The sequence below is a fragment of the Olea europaea genome, chromosome 20 (genome assembly GCF_002742605.1).
Source record: "Olea europaea var. sylvestris chromosome 20, O_europaea_v1, whole genome shotgun sequence".
Taxonomy (NCBI): Eukaryota; Viridiplantae; Streptophyta; class Magnoliopsida; order Lamiales; family Oleaceae; genus Olea; species Olea europaea.
The window spans coordinates 156624-176202 of NC_036256.1; the positions used below are offsets into that span (position 1 = coordinate 156624).

Here is a 19579-nt window from a genome sequence, read left to right on the forward strand (position 1 = left end):
ATTTTAGAAGAAAAGTCCAGATTTTTCTTGAAAAATCATCTACAATCAACAGGTAGAATCTATCACTCAAGGTACTTACTGATGCTGGTCTCTACAAGTCAACATGTAAGTAATCAAGTGTTGATGTGGATTTATGAATTTCTGTTTTAAACGGTAGTTTATTTTGTTTTCCTATAACACAACTTTCACAAAATTTTAAACTCTTAATATCATATTTACCAAAACATCCACGTTTATTGAGAATCATCAATCCTTTTCATTGACATGACCTAGTATTTCATGCCATACCATGGTTTGGTCACCAGAGAATTGAGTAATAGCTGATAATTTTCCAACTAATAGTTCGGCTTGAAGTGTGCAGATGCCATAAACTTCGGGTGAAGAAATTATCTCTTTAGAATTGAGATTCAATTCGATAAATTCTTTATGCATTTTAATCTCGTATTCATTATCCAATTCTCCTAAGGAAATGAGGTTCAGTTAGAGGTCAGGGACATATCTAGCTAAAGGAAGCTCAAGAATATGGCTATTGTCTAGCAAAAAATTAACTTTACCAATTCCTTTTATTTTACAAGTCATATCATTACCCATTTGGGCTTGGCCATCATTTAAATCATTGAACTCAGTAAAGCATTCTTTGGTAGGACACATATGAAAGGAGCAGCCAAGATAAAAAAAACCTATTCTTTTGGGTTTCTTTTTGTTGAAGTCACAAGGGCAACTCCTTGTACTTCATATTTATTATTGCATACTATTGCTGCAGAGCCATCAATGTTCGACTTTTCTTGCATATTAGATATCTTTTTAAAACAATCTTTATAAGATGTCTAGTTTTGGTACAGTAGTAACATTTCCTAACCTAATTTTTGGATTTCAGTTTACTCTTATTTTTTGACTCTTATTTTGATTTCTAAATTTGGGAATTTAAGATTTCTCCCTTTTTTAGGGAGTTAAAGTTGCACTGATTCTTCTTTTTATTCTGATTGAGTTTCTCTTTAACGTTTAATCTTTTCCCAAATTTAGAATCTTTTATCTCAGTCTTTAGTTGAAGTTCTTTATTTCTTAAAACTAAGATGATAATGTCAACAGTTAAACCCGTTATTCCATACTCTAAGGCATTTCTAATCTTCCTATATTCATCGCCTAAAGCATTCAACTAAGCAATAGCTTGTTGATCATTAGATGACTTCTCATCATAATTAGCCAAGTCTTGAATCAGTTTTGTGAATTTATCAATATTCTCTTCTAAGGTGGAAGAAATATCAAATCTGAAAATTATGGAAGTGGTAATTACACAAAACCCTACCATTAAAATCATGAATTCTAAAATCAGATGGGAACTTTAATATTTCTAAAATCAGATATTAGCATATTTAGATATTAATATTAAATATACATTTTTTTATCCCAAACCCTACCATTTTCTCTCTCGTATAGCTCTCTCTCCAGTCCCCAGCCATTTTCTCGCTCTCTCTTTCATCGTCTTCTCTCCCCAGCCCCAGCCATTCACGGCGCCATCACCACTCACAGCATCCCTGGCCAGAAGAAGCTTGAATCATCGGCCAGATAATGCAGACCGCCGTCGTTGTGAGGATCTCGCGACGTATTTGAGCTTCGCCAAAGAGCCAATCGATCGTTTTTTTTAAAAATTTTTGGTAAATGGTTGTTGGACGGTGAGCTATGGCGGCGGATCTGGTTGTGATTGACTGTTGTGCTGTGTGTTGCGGTTGTACAGTGTCGTGGGCTTGTGATGTGGTGGTATTGTGTGTGTGCCGTGGGCGGTAGTTGTGCGTAGTTGCCGTGTTGACTGTTGTGTAAGGTTCGGTGGTTGGGTCTTTTGGTACAAGAGGTAGTGATGTTGATGGTGGTGGCATTTGGGGTTGGTGGTGATGATGGTTATTGCAGTTGCAAACCGGCAATAGCTTTGTATTGTTTGCAGTGGTTTCGCATTGGTTCGTGGTGGTAGATTGCGGTGGTTGTGGTTGTCGTGACGATTTGATTGATTTTGTGATAAATAATTGAACCCGTGACCTGAAAATTGTGATTGTAACTCACAATTTGGAAGTCACAGTTGATCGTGGCGGTTTGGGTGGTTATGGCGGTGGTCGCGGCGGTTTGGTTGATTTGTGACTCATAATTGGATACGTGACCTGAAAATTGTGACTATGAACTGTAAGTGTTGGTGGTGGTCACAAATTATTTGGTTGATTGTAATCATTAAATTGGTTAATTTGTGACCAATGAAAAAGATAATTTGTGATCGAAAAATAATGTGTGACCTAAAAAATTGTTAATCATTGATAATTTGTAACTATATAATAAGTTGTGACTTGTAATTTTTGTGGTTTGTGACTATTAAATAAATCGTGGTTTATAAATTTTTTGATTTGTAACCAATGAGCAAATTGTGATCTATAAAATTTTTGAATTGTGACAATAAAATAATTTGTGACAAAAAAAAATAAGTGATGAATTAAATCGTTAATTTGTGACCAAATTATATAAATATGTGACTTAAACATATTAAATTACTAAATTAATTAATTAAATTATAAATAATTTTTAACAAGAATCTGATTTTTGAAATTTGAAACTTATTTTTGAAATATGCTATAATTAATTTCTTAATTATGAAATTTTCCCATTATAGAATTACCTCAAAAGATAACACTTATTAGGCATTATCTTGGTTAGATAAAGGGATCTTAACTTAGTCCATAACGCTTCAGTAGTTGTGGTTTCCCCTATTTTTCTTATTACACTGTCTGATAAATGTAAAAAGATTGTAATCCAAGCAATTCCATCTATTTCTTGTTTCCTATAAGCACTAATTTCAGTACTCCATGTCCTATTAAGGGCACCAACACATCTTTGCTGTAATAACAGAGCCCTCATATTTTGACACCAAAGATTAAAATCTCCAGTCTTCTTCCAAACTTCTATTTCAAACTTATGTGTTGTAGTCATGATAGCAGATAAATCCACAGAATCAAGATTATACAGTACACAATGTATGACAAATTGTAGCAGTACGAGAAGATTGTAAAACGTGAAGATTTCTAAATAAGACAGAATATTGCAGAACAAAATCTTCTTATCATGCAATTCACACAATTTACAGAATGAATTACACAATCCAAATAATTCTAGATATTTTATAACAATGCTATGGTCAATAAGAGCAAGTATTCAAAAATATTAAATTTGCCAGTTTAACAAGTTTAAGGGCTGATGACTCGTGCATCCACAACTCCCAGATATTCGTAAAAGATCTTGGACAAAGGTTAGTTGTGGTGGATCAATTACCTTAATAACCAAGTCAAGCTTTGACAATGAACAATCTACTTAACTAACCACATATTAAAAAGTATGTAAATATTATACCAGAGCTGAAAACCCTTAAGGTTTCAGAGAAGGATTGTCGTGGGAGAGTTAGAACCAATTCAGAATTCGAGGAATATGACCAAATGCTCCATGAGTCACAATGACTTAGTATAACTCAGCAACCAGCAACAATAGCCATAAAGACTCGAAATGAGTCAACCCAACTCACCAGCACTCAGGACGAGTCAAAGACACCGCACTAACTCAGTGGTGAGTACAAGTCAAATCATCAATAGACTCTGAAAAAAAAACTAAAGATTTTTAGATCCGAAGCAAAAACAAGGGATTTTTCTTAAAACTTTTAAAATCTAAGAAAACAGTAGAAGTGTTTCAAAGTGGAAAACACCCAATCGTTCAAGACCCAACCAAAAGTTGGATCGAAGAAGAGATTTAAACCACAAAACTTTTAAACATCATCAACCCCCAAAAAACACATAGTTAAAAACCCTTTAAAGAATTTAATCTGTAAAAAAATCTCAAAGAATTAAGGTTTCACAAAGGACAAGCCCTCATGTCTGAATAATAGAAAAAAAAAAATCCAAAGCTCTGATACTACTTGTAGGTCTTAGAATCGTTATTCACAAAGATTAAATAAAAAATTATGCAGAAAATAAATGAACACAAAGGATTTTACACCACAAAGGCCCAGATGTTCAGCTTTAAGAGTCTACTCACCCATTGAGTATCTACAAGTATATATTACTTGATTCCACTAAGAAATCACCAAGAAATAGTACAAATGTATGAAGAAATCAAGAATTTCTTCAGTTTCTCTCGTCTCTCTTTCAATCACAACAGAAAGTGAACTATATAGTTTATCTCTCACAAATTGTTTACCAAAACCAATCTATAATCAGAGATTTATAGAGAAAGAACATGAATAATACAGAAAGAGAAGAGACCCTAAAAACGAGAGAATCCTAGAATCTTCAAGAATGAGAAAAACTCAAACGACGTGCAGAGAAAGAGAGGATATTTAAATTCCACAGAATATACACAAATCTAATGACTACAATTCAAGCAGATGAACATCCCGGATTAATGGTAAACAAGTAGTCAAAGTCGTGTAACCCAAAAACACGTTTTTAGTCTCCAACATTTGAGGCCTAATTAAAAACTCCAATTACGGCCCAAATAAAAACAACCATCAACAAAGGTTGAAATCCAATTAACAGTGAAGCACAAGCCCAAGTCCAATAGAATGTTATAAGATATTTTCAAAATTGCAAATTATTAACTCATGAACCATCAGCACGCATCACTATTGTCACTGCCACAACTACGTTCTTAAGTCATTGTATATGAACACATCACCACTATCATAACCACCTTTTATTAAAACTCACAATAAATCACATTTTCGAAACATAAATATATGCGTAATGGTATGTAATCAAATTCGACACTATCACAACCATCTCGCCATCCTATCCCCATAATCATCACCACTACCTCCTCCACTTCCTTGCCTCCACCACAAAAAAAAAATAAAAAAAAAATCATTTTCCTGCCTATATAAATTCATCAGAACCTTCTCTCGATTGTCAACTTCATCATCAAAGATTACTTTTGCATGTAGATGGTTTTGGGTCGCAATAGTAGCGGTTTTTTATGTCGGATGAAGTGGTAGTGGTGTTGGGTTTGTGACCCAAAATTGGGATGATTTTTTTTGGAAATAAATTGTTTCTTTATTTTCATATGAGAAAATTTGTTTCCTTATATTTTACATGATTTTTATGGAAATATATTATTTCCTTATTTCACATTATTTCCATCTTTATGCTATGTTATGTACCTATTAATAGTGGTATTCTCTTTCAATTTTGTTTAAAAGCAAAATTTGTTATGTTTTTGTATTTCTTTTCATATTGTCGATTAATAAAATGTCGTGCTTCTGTGACTAACTTTCTTTGTTAATTTCTTTATTTCTAAATCTTGTTTTTCGTTACTATCTTCATTATTTTATATCGCGTCATTAATCTCATTCACTACAATCCTTCTAGGTCTAATAGGTGGGATATGGTTAAGGATGAATTTTGACTTGGGGATGGATTGAGGGGGATTTGAAATGATAAGAGAGAATGCAAGGAGAGGGAAGGGGTTTGGGGGATTATTTTAGTGTTTTTGAAGTAATAACTAATTTATAAAATTATTTGTAAAACATATGATGTTTCAACTTTCAAATAAAATGGCAATATTATACCTAATTTCCTCTTATTATAAGCAGCTCAATGAATTTAATTCTTAATTTAATTTTAACTACATCTTTATTTATAAGCATAGGATCTTCATTTTGTATGAGGATTGAGTTTATGTTAAGTATTTATTGGTTTTTCATTTGAATTGAGATCCGATGCTTCATATTTGCTAACTTCAATATATTTTTAACACCTTAACACATCACATCTTCTTTGTACAATGAATAAGTTTAATGGGCATTCATTTATTTAATTAATTTGAAACTTTAACATCGTTAGGGTTTCATATTTGATTTCTATTAAGCAAGTGATATTTTCTTGTTAGATGGAGTAATGAATGTATGAATAACAATTGAATTGATGAGTAAATAATAAGTAATTTTTTTATGTCCAATGAAAAAATAATAATATGAGGATTTGATTAACTCTATGAGTGGTAGTGAACAACGTCAGAGTTTCTGGTTAGAAGTTGACAGTAGGGTCAATTTTGTAAGAAAAAAGGTGCATACTGGGACTTTAATGTCAGAATCCGAATGATAGGTCTTGAAATTGCAACATCACCATAGGATGGGTCAATATGTGCTAATTAGTCACAAGATATTTGAAAAGTAATTGCACTTCATATAACATGTTAAGTACATTTTACTGGATACGTTAACGTAATAACATAAAATGATGTATATCATCGACCCACTTTGCATTCTCTGCATGAAGATGAAATGATACTTTTACTGCATGACAAATTAAAAAGTAAAAATATAATGTCTTCATCTTCGATTCTTCACTAGTAAGCATTGCTGCATTTATTTAAAAATCAATCTCATGTTGTAGGCATTGGAATAGTGTGCAATTTTTCTCGCATCCAATTTTTTTAACCCTAATTTTACTATGTTGCTGTTCTTTATCTCCGCCCTTGTCACATTGGAAGAATAACAAATTTGCAGGCCAAATCCGGCCATTAGAATATATAATATTTTAGATCTTAATATTCAATAAATAACACAATATCTAATATTTTTACGTCTATAATGTCAATGTAATAAGTGTCCCATATAACTTTTATATTTTAATGGAAGCATGAGAACATGTCGAAGGTGATGAAATAGTTGGATTTTACGAGTTGTTCCAATCTCTTAAGTAAATGTAATTTCAAGAGTCGAACGAAAATAAATACAACACAAAAGCGTGAAGTCAGAATTTCAAACATAATGTTTAATTTATATATTCTTTTTATCTAAAAAATAATCAATTCGAAATTATTGGATCGAATTAAGATAAAGACGACTTGTTAGAATAACAAAAATATAAGTTTTTATATGAAACAGCAATCACTACGATAAATTGAGTTTTCAAGTACATTCAACCGAAACGAAACTACAGAATATTTTTATTTATTTTGCATTAAGCAAATTTCAAAAAGTAGAAATGAAACATTAAGAGACGGGTCCCATATTTAGCCAATAATTAATACATTTATTCTCGATTAATTGAAAATTTCAAAAGAACCAGTCAAAATTACCATCTACCACATGCTACATACAGATCTCCTTCAATAAAATTCCCGCTTTCCCTACCGACTCTTTCTCTGCAGATTTTTCACGCACATGCATGCACACCACACACATGACACATACACGCAAAGCTTAATTCGACGTCGTTTCGTATGAAATGAGTAGAAACATGGCAGTCTTCACCAACCCCACTACTGGCGGAAGTTTCCTAGCCGAAAAACGAGTATTTCCGGTGAGATTGAGATCCGGCTACGAAGCCGGATTGATCTCTCAGCAACTCGTAGACGCGGTTCACGCTGATGATCTTGAGTTAGCTTTGGGCCTCATTTCGAATTTATTTGTGGACGTTAATTTTATCGGAACAGTGTGCTTAAAGTCCAGAAAAACAGAGCTTGTATTGAACGGCGAGAATGCCAGCGAGGTTCGCGTTGAGTTTGAGGAGTTTAAGACTGACGTAACCGCTCTTTTCCTCGCTGCTCGTAACGGAAATTTAACGCTCGTCAAAAAATTATTGGTCAGTCTTCCTAACTGATACTGAGCATTTTCTATCAATTCTGATTTTTGTAGGAAAAAACATAATTGTTCATTGTTATTGTAATACTGTTCAATATTTTGGCTAAAATATAAGACACAATGCATTAGAATTTCGATATATTAGTTTTAGTTTCCGAGATTTTGCAGGTATTTATTGGTGGAAGATTTCAAAATTTAAAACCGATGGAGTATTGTTGATTGATAATAATGTATAAAGTCGTGGATTTCTTTTAAAGTTGAAAATTTTATGCAACTGCAGCCGTTGATTACTTTCGAATTAGAAAGCAATCATGAGTGTAATTATTAATTAATCATTATGTATTGTCTTTGTTTGGGGCCAGTAAGGTCTGTAATTTAAATTATCTAAATTTTGATTTATGAGGAAATTAGACTAAACAGTATGGGTTTATCTGGTTTTATCCACCTTTTTGTGCTATCTTTGGGATAATCATATATTTTGTCATTTTTCTGAGCATAGGATGTTGGAGCCAATGTGAACCAGAAACTGTTCCGAGGGTATGCGACAACAGCAGCCGTGAGGGAAGGCCACGTTGAGGTGTTGGAGATGCTGCTGAATGTTGGGGCAGGTCAGGCTGCATGTGAGGAGTCTTTGTTGGAAGCATGTTACCTGGGGCGGGCCAGAGCTGCTGAGCTTCTCATGGGCTCTGCTATGGTCCGTTCTCATGTTGCCGTTAATGCCCTTGTGACTGCATCCAGTAGAGGGTTCGTTGATTTTGTTGAAACACTCATAAAGGTACTTTGTGCTGATACCTCCTTTTTTGCTAATAATGTTGGTAAGGCTGATCATTGTAATTGATGGATGGTAGAGTGTTGAACCCAGTTGGTCTCATCAGCAATAACAGAACACTTAAGAAAATGGCCTTAAAAGAGTGTGTCAGGAACTGTATTTTAATCGTAGTGAATGTTATGTACTCGGTGTGCATGTCTGATCTGCTGATAACATATAAAAGTGTTAATGCTTGAATTCCAGCCAATATTTTGTATCTTTTAGAAGTTACTTCAAGATAAACTCAGAGAATAAACAAGTTATCTGCTTTGTCCAAAAATTCTACTTGCTATAATTTGATTAGTTTAAATATTTCAAGTGGGATATGGGAGACTATAATAAAAGGCAAAATCAGTAATCAACTTGTCTGCCTCAGGAAGTTATAACTTGCTAATTTTATGTTTGAGATACTTTGAAAACCCACCACATTCTTGGCAGGTTATATATTGGCTTCTATGAATCTTGAAAACAATGAGTCCCACTGAAGTAAATTAACAGTCCATTAAATGTTTCGAAGGAACTGAAGAAATAAAATTTTTAGGATTTTTTTTCCTGCGATTTATTTACTTTTTCAACCATTAAACTTAAGTTAAAATCCTGAAAATTCAACTTCGATATCAGCGCAATTCATTTGATCTGTCATATCTTACATACTATTAAGTACTCAGATTTTAGAACTCAATGTACCTGAGTGATGAAGCACCCATATTTAATAGATCCCAGAACCAAACAAAACACAAATACTATAGATATATAGTTTTGATATTTTAATTCTGACCTTAGTTCTCATAAAAACAAGCAGACTATCTCGGATTCTAAATTGTCACAGGAAGCTACATGACAATGACAGTTTTGATAAGTTTCTCCTCTCATTGGTCGCAGAGTGGAGTAGATGCCAATGCAACTGCTAGAGTGCTGCTGCAATCTTCTAAGCCATCTCTCCATGCCAACGTTGACTGTAATGCACTTGTTGCTGCTATTGTTAGCAGGCAGATCTCTGTTATCAAACTACTATTGCAGGTAATCATACTAGTTTAATGACCTTCAAATTTACTAACGGATGACATCATATATATGTAAACTGTTGCATAGAAGTGCGGTGGTTAGCAGAATTTGTTCAATGTGATCTAACTTAAAATTTTGTTATACGACCATGAAAATTAGGTTGGTGTCAGAACGGATATTAAGGTTAGGCTGGGAGCTTGGTCATGGGACACAATTACGGGGGAAGAGTTCCGGGTAGGCGCTGGCTTGGCTGAGCCCTATCGAGTCACTTGGTGTGCAGTGGAGTACTTTGAAGCTAGTGGTGCTATCTTGCACATGCTTCTTCAGCAAATCTCTCCTAATATTCCCCATCTAGGGAGGACACTCGCACACCATGCTATCCTATGCGGCAATGCAAGAGCATTTGGCGTGCTTTTGAGTTGCGGTGCTGATATAGAACTACCAGTTGAAACAACTAAACAGACAGATATCTACCCGATACATTTTGCTGCAAGACTTGGATTAGCTACAATTCTTAGCCTCCTAATAAAAGCCGGCTGTAATTTGAATTCAAAAACTGGATATGGTGAGACTGCTCTAATGATTTGTGCTAGAAATAAGCAGTTGGAGTGCCTCAAACTTCTGACTTCAGCAGGCGCTGATTTCGGTTTGACTAATACATCTGGTCAGTGTGCTCGCTCGATTGCTGGAACAATGCAGTGGACACATGGCCTCCAGCAAGCAGTTTTGGATGTGATTCAAACTGGGAAAATTGCTCAATCCAGCAATTTTGAAAAATTTTCTTCCCTACTGTTTGCAACTCAAGCAAATGATGTAGAGGCCTTACAGAAACTTATCAAGCAACCAGATATTGATCTTAACCAAAGAGATGAGAGCAGATTTTCAGCAGTTATGGTTGCTGCTGCAGGTGGTCATGTTGAGGCATTCCGGCTGCTTGTCAATGCAGGGGCTGATGTGGAAATTCAAAATAAGTACGGTGAAACAGCAATTACTCTTGCCGAAGCAAATCAGAATAGTGACGCATTTAAAAAGGTACTGACTGAATATGCCTACGCAAAGGGAAATCAGAACTCTAGCGGATCCTCTGCGCTCCATCGGGCTGCACAGATTGGTGACCTCGATTCGGCCAGGGCATTAATAAACGAGGAACGTGACATCGATGTTCTTGATTGTGATGGATATACTCCACTCATGTTGGCAGCAAGGGCAGGTGATGGAAGCATGTGTGAGCTTCTAATTTCAAGTGGGGCTAGATGCGATCGTATGAATGCAAGGCACGAGACAGCACTTTCATTGGCCAGAAAAGGCAGTGCTGGTAATGATGCAGAACATATTATATTAGACAAGCTTGCTCGAAAACTTGTTCTGAGTGGGGCATATGTGAAGAAGCATACAAGGGCCGGCAAGGGAGCTCCTCATCTGAAGGTGCTGAAGATGGTGGAGGCTACCGGTGTATTGCAATGGGGAAAATCGAGTAAGAGAAATGTGATCTGTCGGGGAGCGGAGATCGGTCCTAGCTCAACATTCCGATGGAACCGAAGAAAGAAGTTTGATGCTGATGATCCGGGCATGTTTCGGGTGGTAACTACAAAGAACAAGGAAATCCATTTTGCATGCGAGGGGGAAGTCGAAACAGCTAAGCTGTGGGTGAGAGGAATAAAACTTGTAACTAGGGAAGCTATTTTTGGTAGGAAAGCAAGGGGCGTGTGAGGGTAAATTTAATAAATGTGAAAATTCTAGTTCTACATATTTTTTGCTGCTCAAACAGGGGCTGTGACATCTTAGCCCGTGATCTGAATTTAAATTTTCAGATCAAGACCACCCCAACTTTGTCACAGGCCACCATTTGTGTAGCATTTCCCTTTTTTGTATTGTAAATTGATATCTCGTCATAATCAATATATATTGTTGACTTTCCTAAAGATAAGTTTTCGAGTATCAACTTAGTCTATACCATGACTAGAAATAATGTGTGTCATTTTGAAAACCAATACTCGAGCTGTCGAGCAACCTTGTTAGAAAAATGAGGTAAATAATTTTGTGTGTGATCACTTTCTATTCCATGACACCATGTGGACAACATTGTGAAATTTTCTTTAACTTAGAAACTTCGATTTTATTTTTAGAGTTATAGATAATATATTATGATATGTTCAGTCGCAATTGTTGATTTTCAGCCAAGATTGTTTACTTAATGAAAAAGGCTCCGCCACGCAAGCAAAAAATTTAACTTGAAATTATCTTATATCTCAACCGTAATATACGCAGAAGAAAGCGTTCACAAATCTTGACTTTGACCATCAACTAAGCTAGAAGTTTTTGTTGAAATTTCTTTATGCGTTAGGTGGCAGAAGTTTTCTATAAATAGTATATGTATTGCGGAAAAACCGCCGCCTAGAAGGAAGAAAAATAGAAAGAATTGTCATTTTTTTTTTGTGGAGAGTGTAAAATCTTTGTAAAATCTCTTCAAGTAAGCCGTTGGAAAGTCAAGATGTCATTGGATGAATCATCCTTAGGAGCAATGATCAAGTTTACTGCCACCAATTACACAATGTAGAGGCCTCAAACGAAAGACCTCCTTAATTGTAATGATTTGTATAACCTCCTGGAAGCAAAAGGTGTGAGCCCTGAGCCTACTAAAGAGACAAAGTGGAAGAAGCTAAGCACCTGTTTGACAATTGTTATTTGAAAACTCTTTTTCTACATATTTATTTCAATCATATATTTATACAATAAAATATTCCGTACGTAAACGCAAAACTTTTTACTAATTTTTGACCACACATTCTCATAAAAATCACTATTGAAAACATTATTTTTCCAAATAACGGTTGTCAAACATGGGCTAAATAGAAAAACTATTTGTCAAATTTGACAATAGATTGATCATATTATCTTTCACTATGTGGAAACAAAGTATATATCCTCTGGGAAAATCTGGACGACATGTACCAGGCGAAGAATGCTCAGAACAAGACCCTATTGATGAAGCATTTGGTGAATTTGAAGTTGAAGAGTGGAACTTCAGGTGCTGAACATAGCAGTGAATTCCAGCTTGGTAAACCAATTGTCATGTGTAGAGATGCCGCTTGGAAATGAAATGCAAGTCCTATTTCTAAGTCGTTTTCCTAATAGTCGGGAAAGGCTAGAAGTATTTCTTAGCAACTTAGCTTCAAATGACAAACTTTCCATGTCCATGGTCAATGATGCCTTATTTAATGAAAAGGCCAAGAGAAAGGATGTCGATACAGACCAGTCACATGCCCTTGTCACAAAAAACAAGGAAAGATAGTATGAAGGCAGTCGAGATTGGAGGAGACGCAAAAGCAAAGTAGAGCAAATCCACAAATGTAAGAAAGCCTACTTACAGGTGCTATTATTGTGGCATAGAAGGCCACTTGAAGAAGAACTATTGAAAATTACTATGAGAGCAGAGCCACAACATATCACAATCGAAGAATAGGGAAGAAGAGACAATGGTCACTATCTCAGGGAAGATGGCTATCTGCTCTATCCATGAGGAAATGTGTCTTCGCATCTCAAACCAAAACGCTGAGTAGGTGGTAGATACTATAGCATCTTACCACTCTACTCCATGCAAAGACTTTTTCACAACATATGGCGACTTTGGTGCATTAAAGATGGGAAATACTAGTTCCTTTGAGATATTGGGGATTGGTGATGTTCAGATAGAAACGAATCGGTTGTGAAATAACCTTGAAGGATGTCTGTCATGTGTTAGATCTTCAACTAAATCTACTTTATGGGATAGTCACTGACAAATACGACTATGACAATTAATTTAACAATGGTGAAAGGTGTCATAGTTGTTGCCCGAAGACATATTTGTAACACTTTATATAAGGCTCATGTGAAAATGCATGTAGACAGCCGTAACATAGTGAAACATGAGATTTATCAAAATCTATGGCACCAAGGACCCGATCACATTAGTAAGAAAGGTTTGTCTACCTTGATAAAAAAAGAAGAAAATCATTGTTGCCAAGGAAGCTGTCAAGCCGCACTAGATCTTTGCAATCACCGTCTATTTGGTAAGCAACATAGAGTCTCCTTCAATTTCTCTTCGACAAGAAGATCATATCAGAGTTGCTCAATTTACTAACTCTAATATTTGTGGCCCTTGGAGATTGAATCATTATGCTGTAACAAGTACTTTCTGACATTTATTAATGACGTTTCTTTAAAAGTGTGGGTGTGTATTTTTGCAATGTTTTAAAAGATGTAATACGTTGTAATGCGTGAAGGCTAAGTTATGGGCAAGGTGAGCTTAAGCAACGCATAGGCGTAAAAATGCATTTTCTTATTTCAATATTATTTAAATTTTTATCAATCAAAAAAATTATTTAATTATTAAAAATAATACCTATCAAATATTTAAAATAGATTTATACGAATTTGATACATTTTTTTTTCAAAGTTTCCAACAAAATGATAAGTTTCAAATGTAAATACTAACTAGTAAATAGATTAAAATTTTTGGAAGTTTTCATTTGTTCAATGCTTCAAGTGGCTGTTTTGAATTTAGGGTAGATGAAGTGAAAAAATCAGCCTTTAAGTTTCAACTTAAAGGAATTGTAAAAAAAAATAAAAAATAAAAGATAATAATGCACACCTAGGTGCACATGATCACACCTAGGTACGCATTAGCGGTCAACGATTGCCACTGCCGCTAAATAAGGCACCAAGCCATAGCTTGGCATTTTGGTTGCGCAAGACACTACCTATGCGCAACTTTTAGAATATTGATTTTTTGAAGATAAAAGACCAAGTGATGGATTACTTCAAACTGTTCCATGCCACGGTGGAGCGTGAAACAAGAAAGAAACTGAAGTGTCTATGCTTCGACAAAGGAGGCACGTACATTTCCAGAGAGTTCGATGCCTACTCCGAAAAACATGGCATTTCAACATGAGAAGATGGTCTCATGCACCCCACAACATAACAAAGTAGTAGAGAGAATGAATCGAATGATCATGGAAAAGGTCCGAAGCATGCTTAATATGGCTAAGCTACCAAAGCCATTTCTAGGAGAAACTATTCAAATCGCCTGTTACCTGATCAATAGATCACCATTAGTACTATTGAATTTTGAAATTCTCAAAAAAGTATGGTTTGGTAAGTATCCCTCCTACCCTTCCCTGAGAGTATTTGGTTGTTTAACCTTTGCACATGTATCTAAGGAGCTAAGATAGAAGCTCGATGCAATGACCACTTCATAGATCTTTATAGGTTATGGAGATGAATAATTTGGATGCAGGTTATGGGATCCAAAGATAAAGAAGGTTATAAGAAGCAGAGACGTAGAGTTCCACGAAAACCAAACATTAGAAGATATTGAACAACCCACAATGTCTCGTAATACTAATTTTGGTGCCCAGAATATTGCTCCAAACCTAACATCATCACAATTCACCATAGATAATGATGAAGTGCATGAGGCAATGCTAGAAGGCGAACAGAGGAGGATAAAGATGATATTGATCAGGGGGAGATAATCCTCTCCATTAGAAGCTGCAAGACCATCATATCAATTAGATGATGGTATACTTCCTGAAACCAAAAATCTACAAGTACAAAGATTTGAATAGGGAAGAATTCCATCAATGAGATAGTCATAGTCCGAGTACATTCTGCTTACTGATGAAGGAGAGCTAGAGATCTTCTATGAAGCATAATCTCATGTGGACAAAAGACAAGTGGATACAAACATTGCTAGATAAGAATGAGTCACTGTAGAAGAGTCAAACATGTAAGCTAGTTGAGCTTTTGAAGGGAAAGAAGGCACTAAGTAATAAATAGGTGTTCAAGCTCAAGAAATATGTTTGCGGAAATGTGGTGAAACATAAAGTCTGTTTGGTAGTCGAAGAATTTCTACAAAATAGATGAATTAACTTTGGTGAAATTTTTTCGCTTGTTGTAAGGATGGCCTCAATTCAAGCTATCCTTGGATTAATAGCCAATTTGGATCTAGAGCTTTAAAAATAGATATGAAGACTATATCTTGTTCGCTAAAATCATATACTACAAGTGCACGGGTCGGGTTCGAGTAATAAAATGGATTTGAGTCCGAGTTGATCCCTCGAAGAGTGTTTCTTCCAACCACACGCTAATTGATTTAATTTTAACGATAACACATACACTTTGATTTTGAAGTTAAAGGTGACAAGAAAATGATTATGACGTTCAATTAAAATGCACAATTACAATAATGATGAGAATTTGGATTCTGATCGGGTTGGGATTCATGATTCCACTTGATCGTCACTAAATTAATTTCTTAACAACAAATTAATAAAAATGCTCACTTATCTTGTTAAACCCAATTTTTCTATTTTAGTTAATTATTCATCTCAAATGAAATTAACATTAATCAATTAGTTTAACCTATTATATCTCTATGTCGATTAACACAATCAATAGCATTAAATATCTGTGAAAATAGCTCAAATAGTTAATCAGGGTTAGAGGTATATCTTTATCTCCTACAAAAAATTAGGATTTTAACCATCTCCATCTAAAATGTGCAAGAATTTCTCAATAATTGCACAAATCACTTGACATCATCACATAGTGGCCACAATAATGGTAATGCATTAAAAACAATGGTAAAAATACAAAAGCATAAGCATTAATGCTTTAACAAGTAAATATAGAAAATTAATATAGTTTGGTCAAACTTCCTCATTCATCCCAACACCAAAATGTTTAGCCCATTGTACTTAAAAAGCACAAAGTATCAAAGAAATAACTCACAAAAGTTGAGAAAATATAATGCGAAATACAAGACAAAGAAATAAACCTGTCCCTTAATCGAATTATTGAAGTTTGCTTAGTTTTGGTCTTGATTTTTCCAAGATTTTCCCTCCTTTTTGTGAGATATTTCATCTCCTTTTGCTTGTCCTCTTTTCTCTCTACTTCATGGTGATTTACGTGAAGAAATCTATATGAAGCAACTAGAAGGTTTTGAAGTATCAAGAAAAAAGAATTTTATTTGCAAGCTGAAGAAAAGGTTGTATGGCTTCAACTAGGCATCCAGACAATGGCACAAAAAGTTTGACAAGTTCATGGTGAATCAAGCTACAGAAAAAGAAAAAGCTGCAGATTAGTGTGTTTATAATCAAAGATTTTTGGATGGCAACTTCATTGCTCTTCTATTATATGTAGATGATATGTTGATCATTGGATAAGATGCAACGAAAATTCGCTAATTGAAGAAAGAACTCTTCAGTCCTTTGACGTGAAGGACTTAGACTCAACTCAATAGATTTTGGGGATGCACATGGTTTGAGATAGGAAGAATCAAAGGTTATGGCTATCTTAGGAGAAATATATTGAACGAGTGATCAAATTATTCAACATGTATAATGCCAAACCGCTTAGCATTCCACTAGCCAATCACTTCAAGCTGAGCAAAAATTTATGCCCCTCATTCAAGAAAGAGATAAGGAAATGTCACCAGTACCTTATTCTTCAACAATTGGAAGCCCGATGTATATAATGATATGTACTAGATCAGATATTGCTCATGCAGTAGGCAAAGTGAGTCTTTTCTCTCTAGTCCTGGAAAGGAACATTAGGAAGTAGTTAAGTGAATTCTCAGGTATTTTAAGGGTACATCAAATGCATGTCCGTGCTACGGAGGAATTGATCTAATCTCGGAAGGATATGCGAATTTTGATATGGCTGAAAATCTTGATGACAAAAAATCTACTTCAGGTTTTCTTTACACTTTTGTAGGGAAGCTATGTCATGACAGTCAAGACTACAGAAGTATGTTGCAAAAAAGAAGTTAAGCAGTCAAGGCAGGGCAGAGTGAACCAATCTTAGTCAACGTGACTCGAACAGGTTACACACCCTTCAAGTATCGATAGCGCCTTACCACCTCTCAAGACAAGAGAAGCTGATTGATCGTACAAGTAGATTCGAGGGAAAAAAATCTCTTGGTTCAGATGGGAATGCGTCTGTTGAACCAACGACAAGGGAATGAAGACTTAGCTAAGCTGAGAATGAGTAAAAGCATTCTCATGAGTTGGATGACCTAAATTTCCTTAAGCTGCACATTAAAGATTACCTTCTAAAAATAAGGAAATCGAAGGGTTGCAAGGTAGTCAAAATGGCATGATGAGAATAAATGGTAGGAATGATAAGGAGTAAAATGAATTTTTTCCTACTTAGAGAAAGGGGGCTTCAAGTACTTAGGACATTTGAGCATTTTCCTGCTTGTAATTCATTTTGTTCTTTCCTAAATCAAATATCAATGGTGTAGCCTTGTCTAGATGCACCGGTGCGGAATAAAAAGTGGTAGGGCCGTGGTTGGTTTGATTCTCGTTGATAGCATCAAGCAAGCCAGATGGATTGGCCAGGGTCTTCTTCGACTAATAAGACCTTGATCACGAAGCCTTCGAAGTACATTATTTACAACAAAAGTAGAATATATTGCAGAGACGGAAGCTAGTAAAGAAATATTGTGATTAAAGTGATTTCTCCAAGAACTAGGGTTCAAGTAAAAAGATTACAAGGTACATTGTTACAATTAGAGTGCTTTGTACTTCGTAAGAACTCAATGTATTATTCTCAAAAAAAGCATATCGACGTATGTTATTATTGGACACGAGAAATGATGGATCAACAACCTTGAGACTAGTGATGATCCACACAAATGAGAATTCAATGAATACGTTAACAAATGTGGTTTCAAGGGAGAAGTTAGAGTTGTGCAAAGAGATAGTTGAGATGGTTGTCAAGATGTAGCTGAGTAAAAAGTTCGGACAGTCACCAAACTTCCCCCTTTGTAACATTGTGGTCACTGAACTCACTATTGCGGCTGAAGGGTCACCGAACTCCCAAACCCACCGCCCCGTCCATCACCCGGAGTCCCAGCCGTTTGGAACTGTCCGACGTGGCTTCACGGCAGCTAAAGTGGCAATCGACGGCGTCAAACTCGGCCAACATGGACGCGATTTCAGGCTGAAAAACAAGATCCTTCACTCAAAAAACTTCAAAATCCCCAACCCCTGCCCTAAAATCCCGAATTCAAGGTGAAGTCTCCCCCAATTCGATTTGCAGAGCGTCGCCATCTTCCAAGCGACTTGGTAGCCATCCACGCTCGGAACCACATCCCGGTAGGCTTGAAGGTTCTTCAACATCACGAAAGAGGTAATGTCATCAAGTTCCATACACTATTTTGAATTTGGCTGAATCTGAGTTTGTTAATGCAATGTGGCGGTTTGAAATTAGATAGATATTGAGGGGGTCAAACTACTTAAAAACATAACTAAAGCAGAAAGTGGAGTTGTTATTAGGGCCAATGGAGACCATGGCTCCCCTGGCCATAATGTAGGTCCTTTCCACTTGAAAGATGTTTCATTGGACTTGTGCATTCAGTTGTAGTTAATCTTCAAGTTAGTACGCGTGTCTTGTTGCACTGACTCATTACAATTTGATTCCAGTATTTGAGCTGGAGGTGTTGGTGTAAATCTTCAAGCTGATGATACAGTTATTATATTTGACACAGACTAGAATCCACAGGCAACATTTCAATGCTGCTCTTCTTTATCAAAATGTAAAACCATTGATATGAGAGCTCAACATTTGCTGAAATCTTTCACGTCTCTCAGGTTGATCTGCAAGCACAAGCAAGGGCTCATAGGATTGGACAAAAGAAGGATGTTCTTGTTCTCAGATTAGAAACAGTGGGTACCTCGACCTTGGAGTTGCAGTATTTTTTGTTTAATTTCTTCCTGTCCACAAAATGTTAAAATTATGATGTTTCTGATATGATACCTTATCCAATATGGAGTTCTGACCTGAAGAATTTTATTTGCTTACTATTTCAATATTAATGCACGGTTCAACACCAGTTTCTTTTTTATGATTATAATTTCCTTGAGGGATATTTGCTGTTTTGCTTGTGCTGATAATAGCACCCAGCTCGTGCTGATAATAGCACTCAGCTCAATCCTCACTCAAGTTTTGACATCTTTATGGGTTCCAATTTTCGGCACCTTAATATGATGAAGTTCCAGTGTTGGTGTTGTCTTTCCCTCAATTTACTGTTATTGAATTTTTTTGGAAGTGGATGCAGAAGTATGGTACAATGGTTATTGTTAATGTTGCTTGAAGAGGCTGATTACGTTGTG

General features: G+C 35.6%; 1 protein-coding gene across 1 annotated transcript; it reads left to right on the forward strand.

The window, feature by feature from the left end:
• The first annotated feature begins 7110 nt into the window (after positions 1–7110).
• LOC111369297 (ankyrin-3-like) lies at positions 7111–11332 on the forward strand. The gene is made up of 4 exons (XM_022990755.1): positions 7111–7607; positions 8106–8381; positions 9297–9434; positions 9579–11332. The coding sequence occupies exons 1-4, from the start codon at positions 7251–7253 to the stop codon at positions 11127–11129; spliced, it is 2322 nt and encodes a 773-aa protein (XP_022846523.1). The 5' UTR covers positions 7111–7250; the 3' UTR covers positions 11130–11332.
• The last annotated feature ends 8247 nt before the right edge of the window (positions 11333–19579 follow it).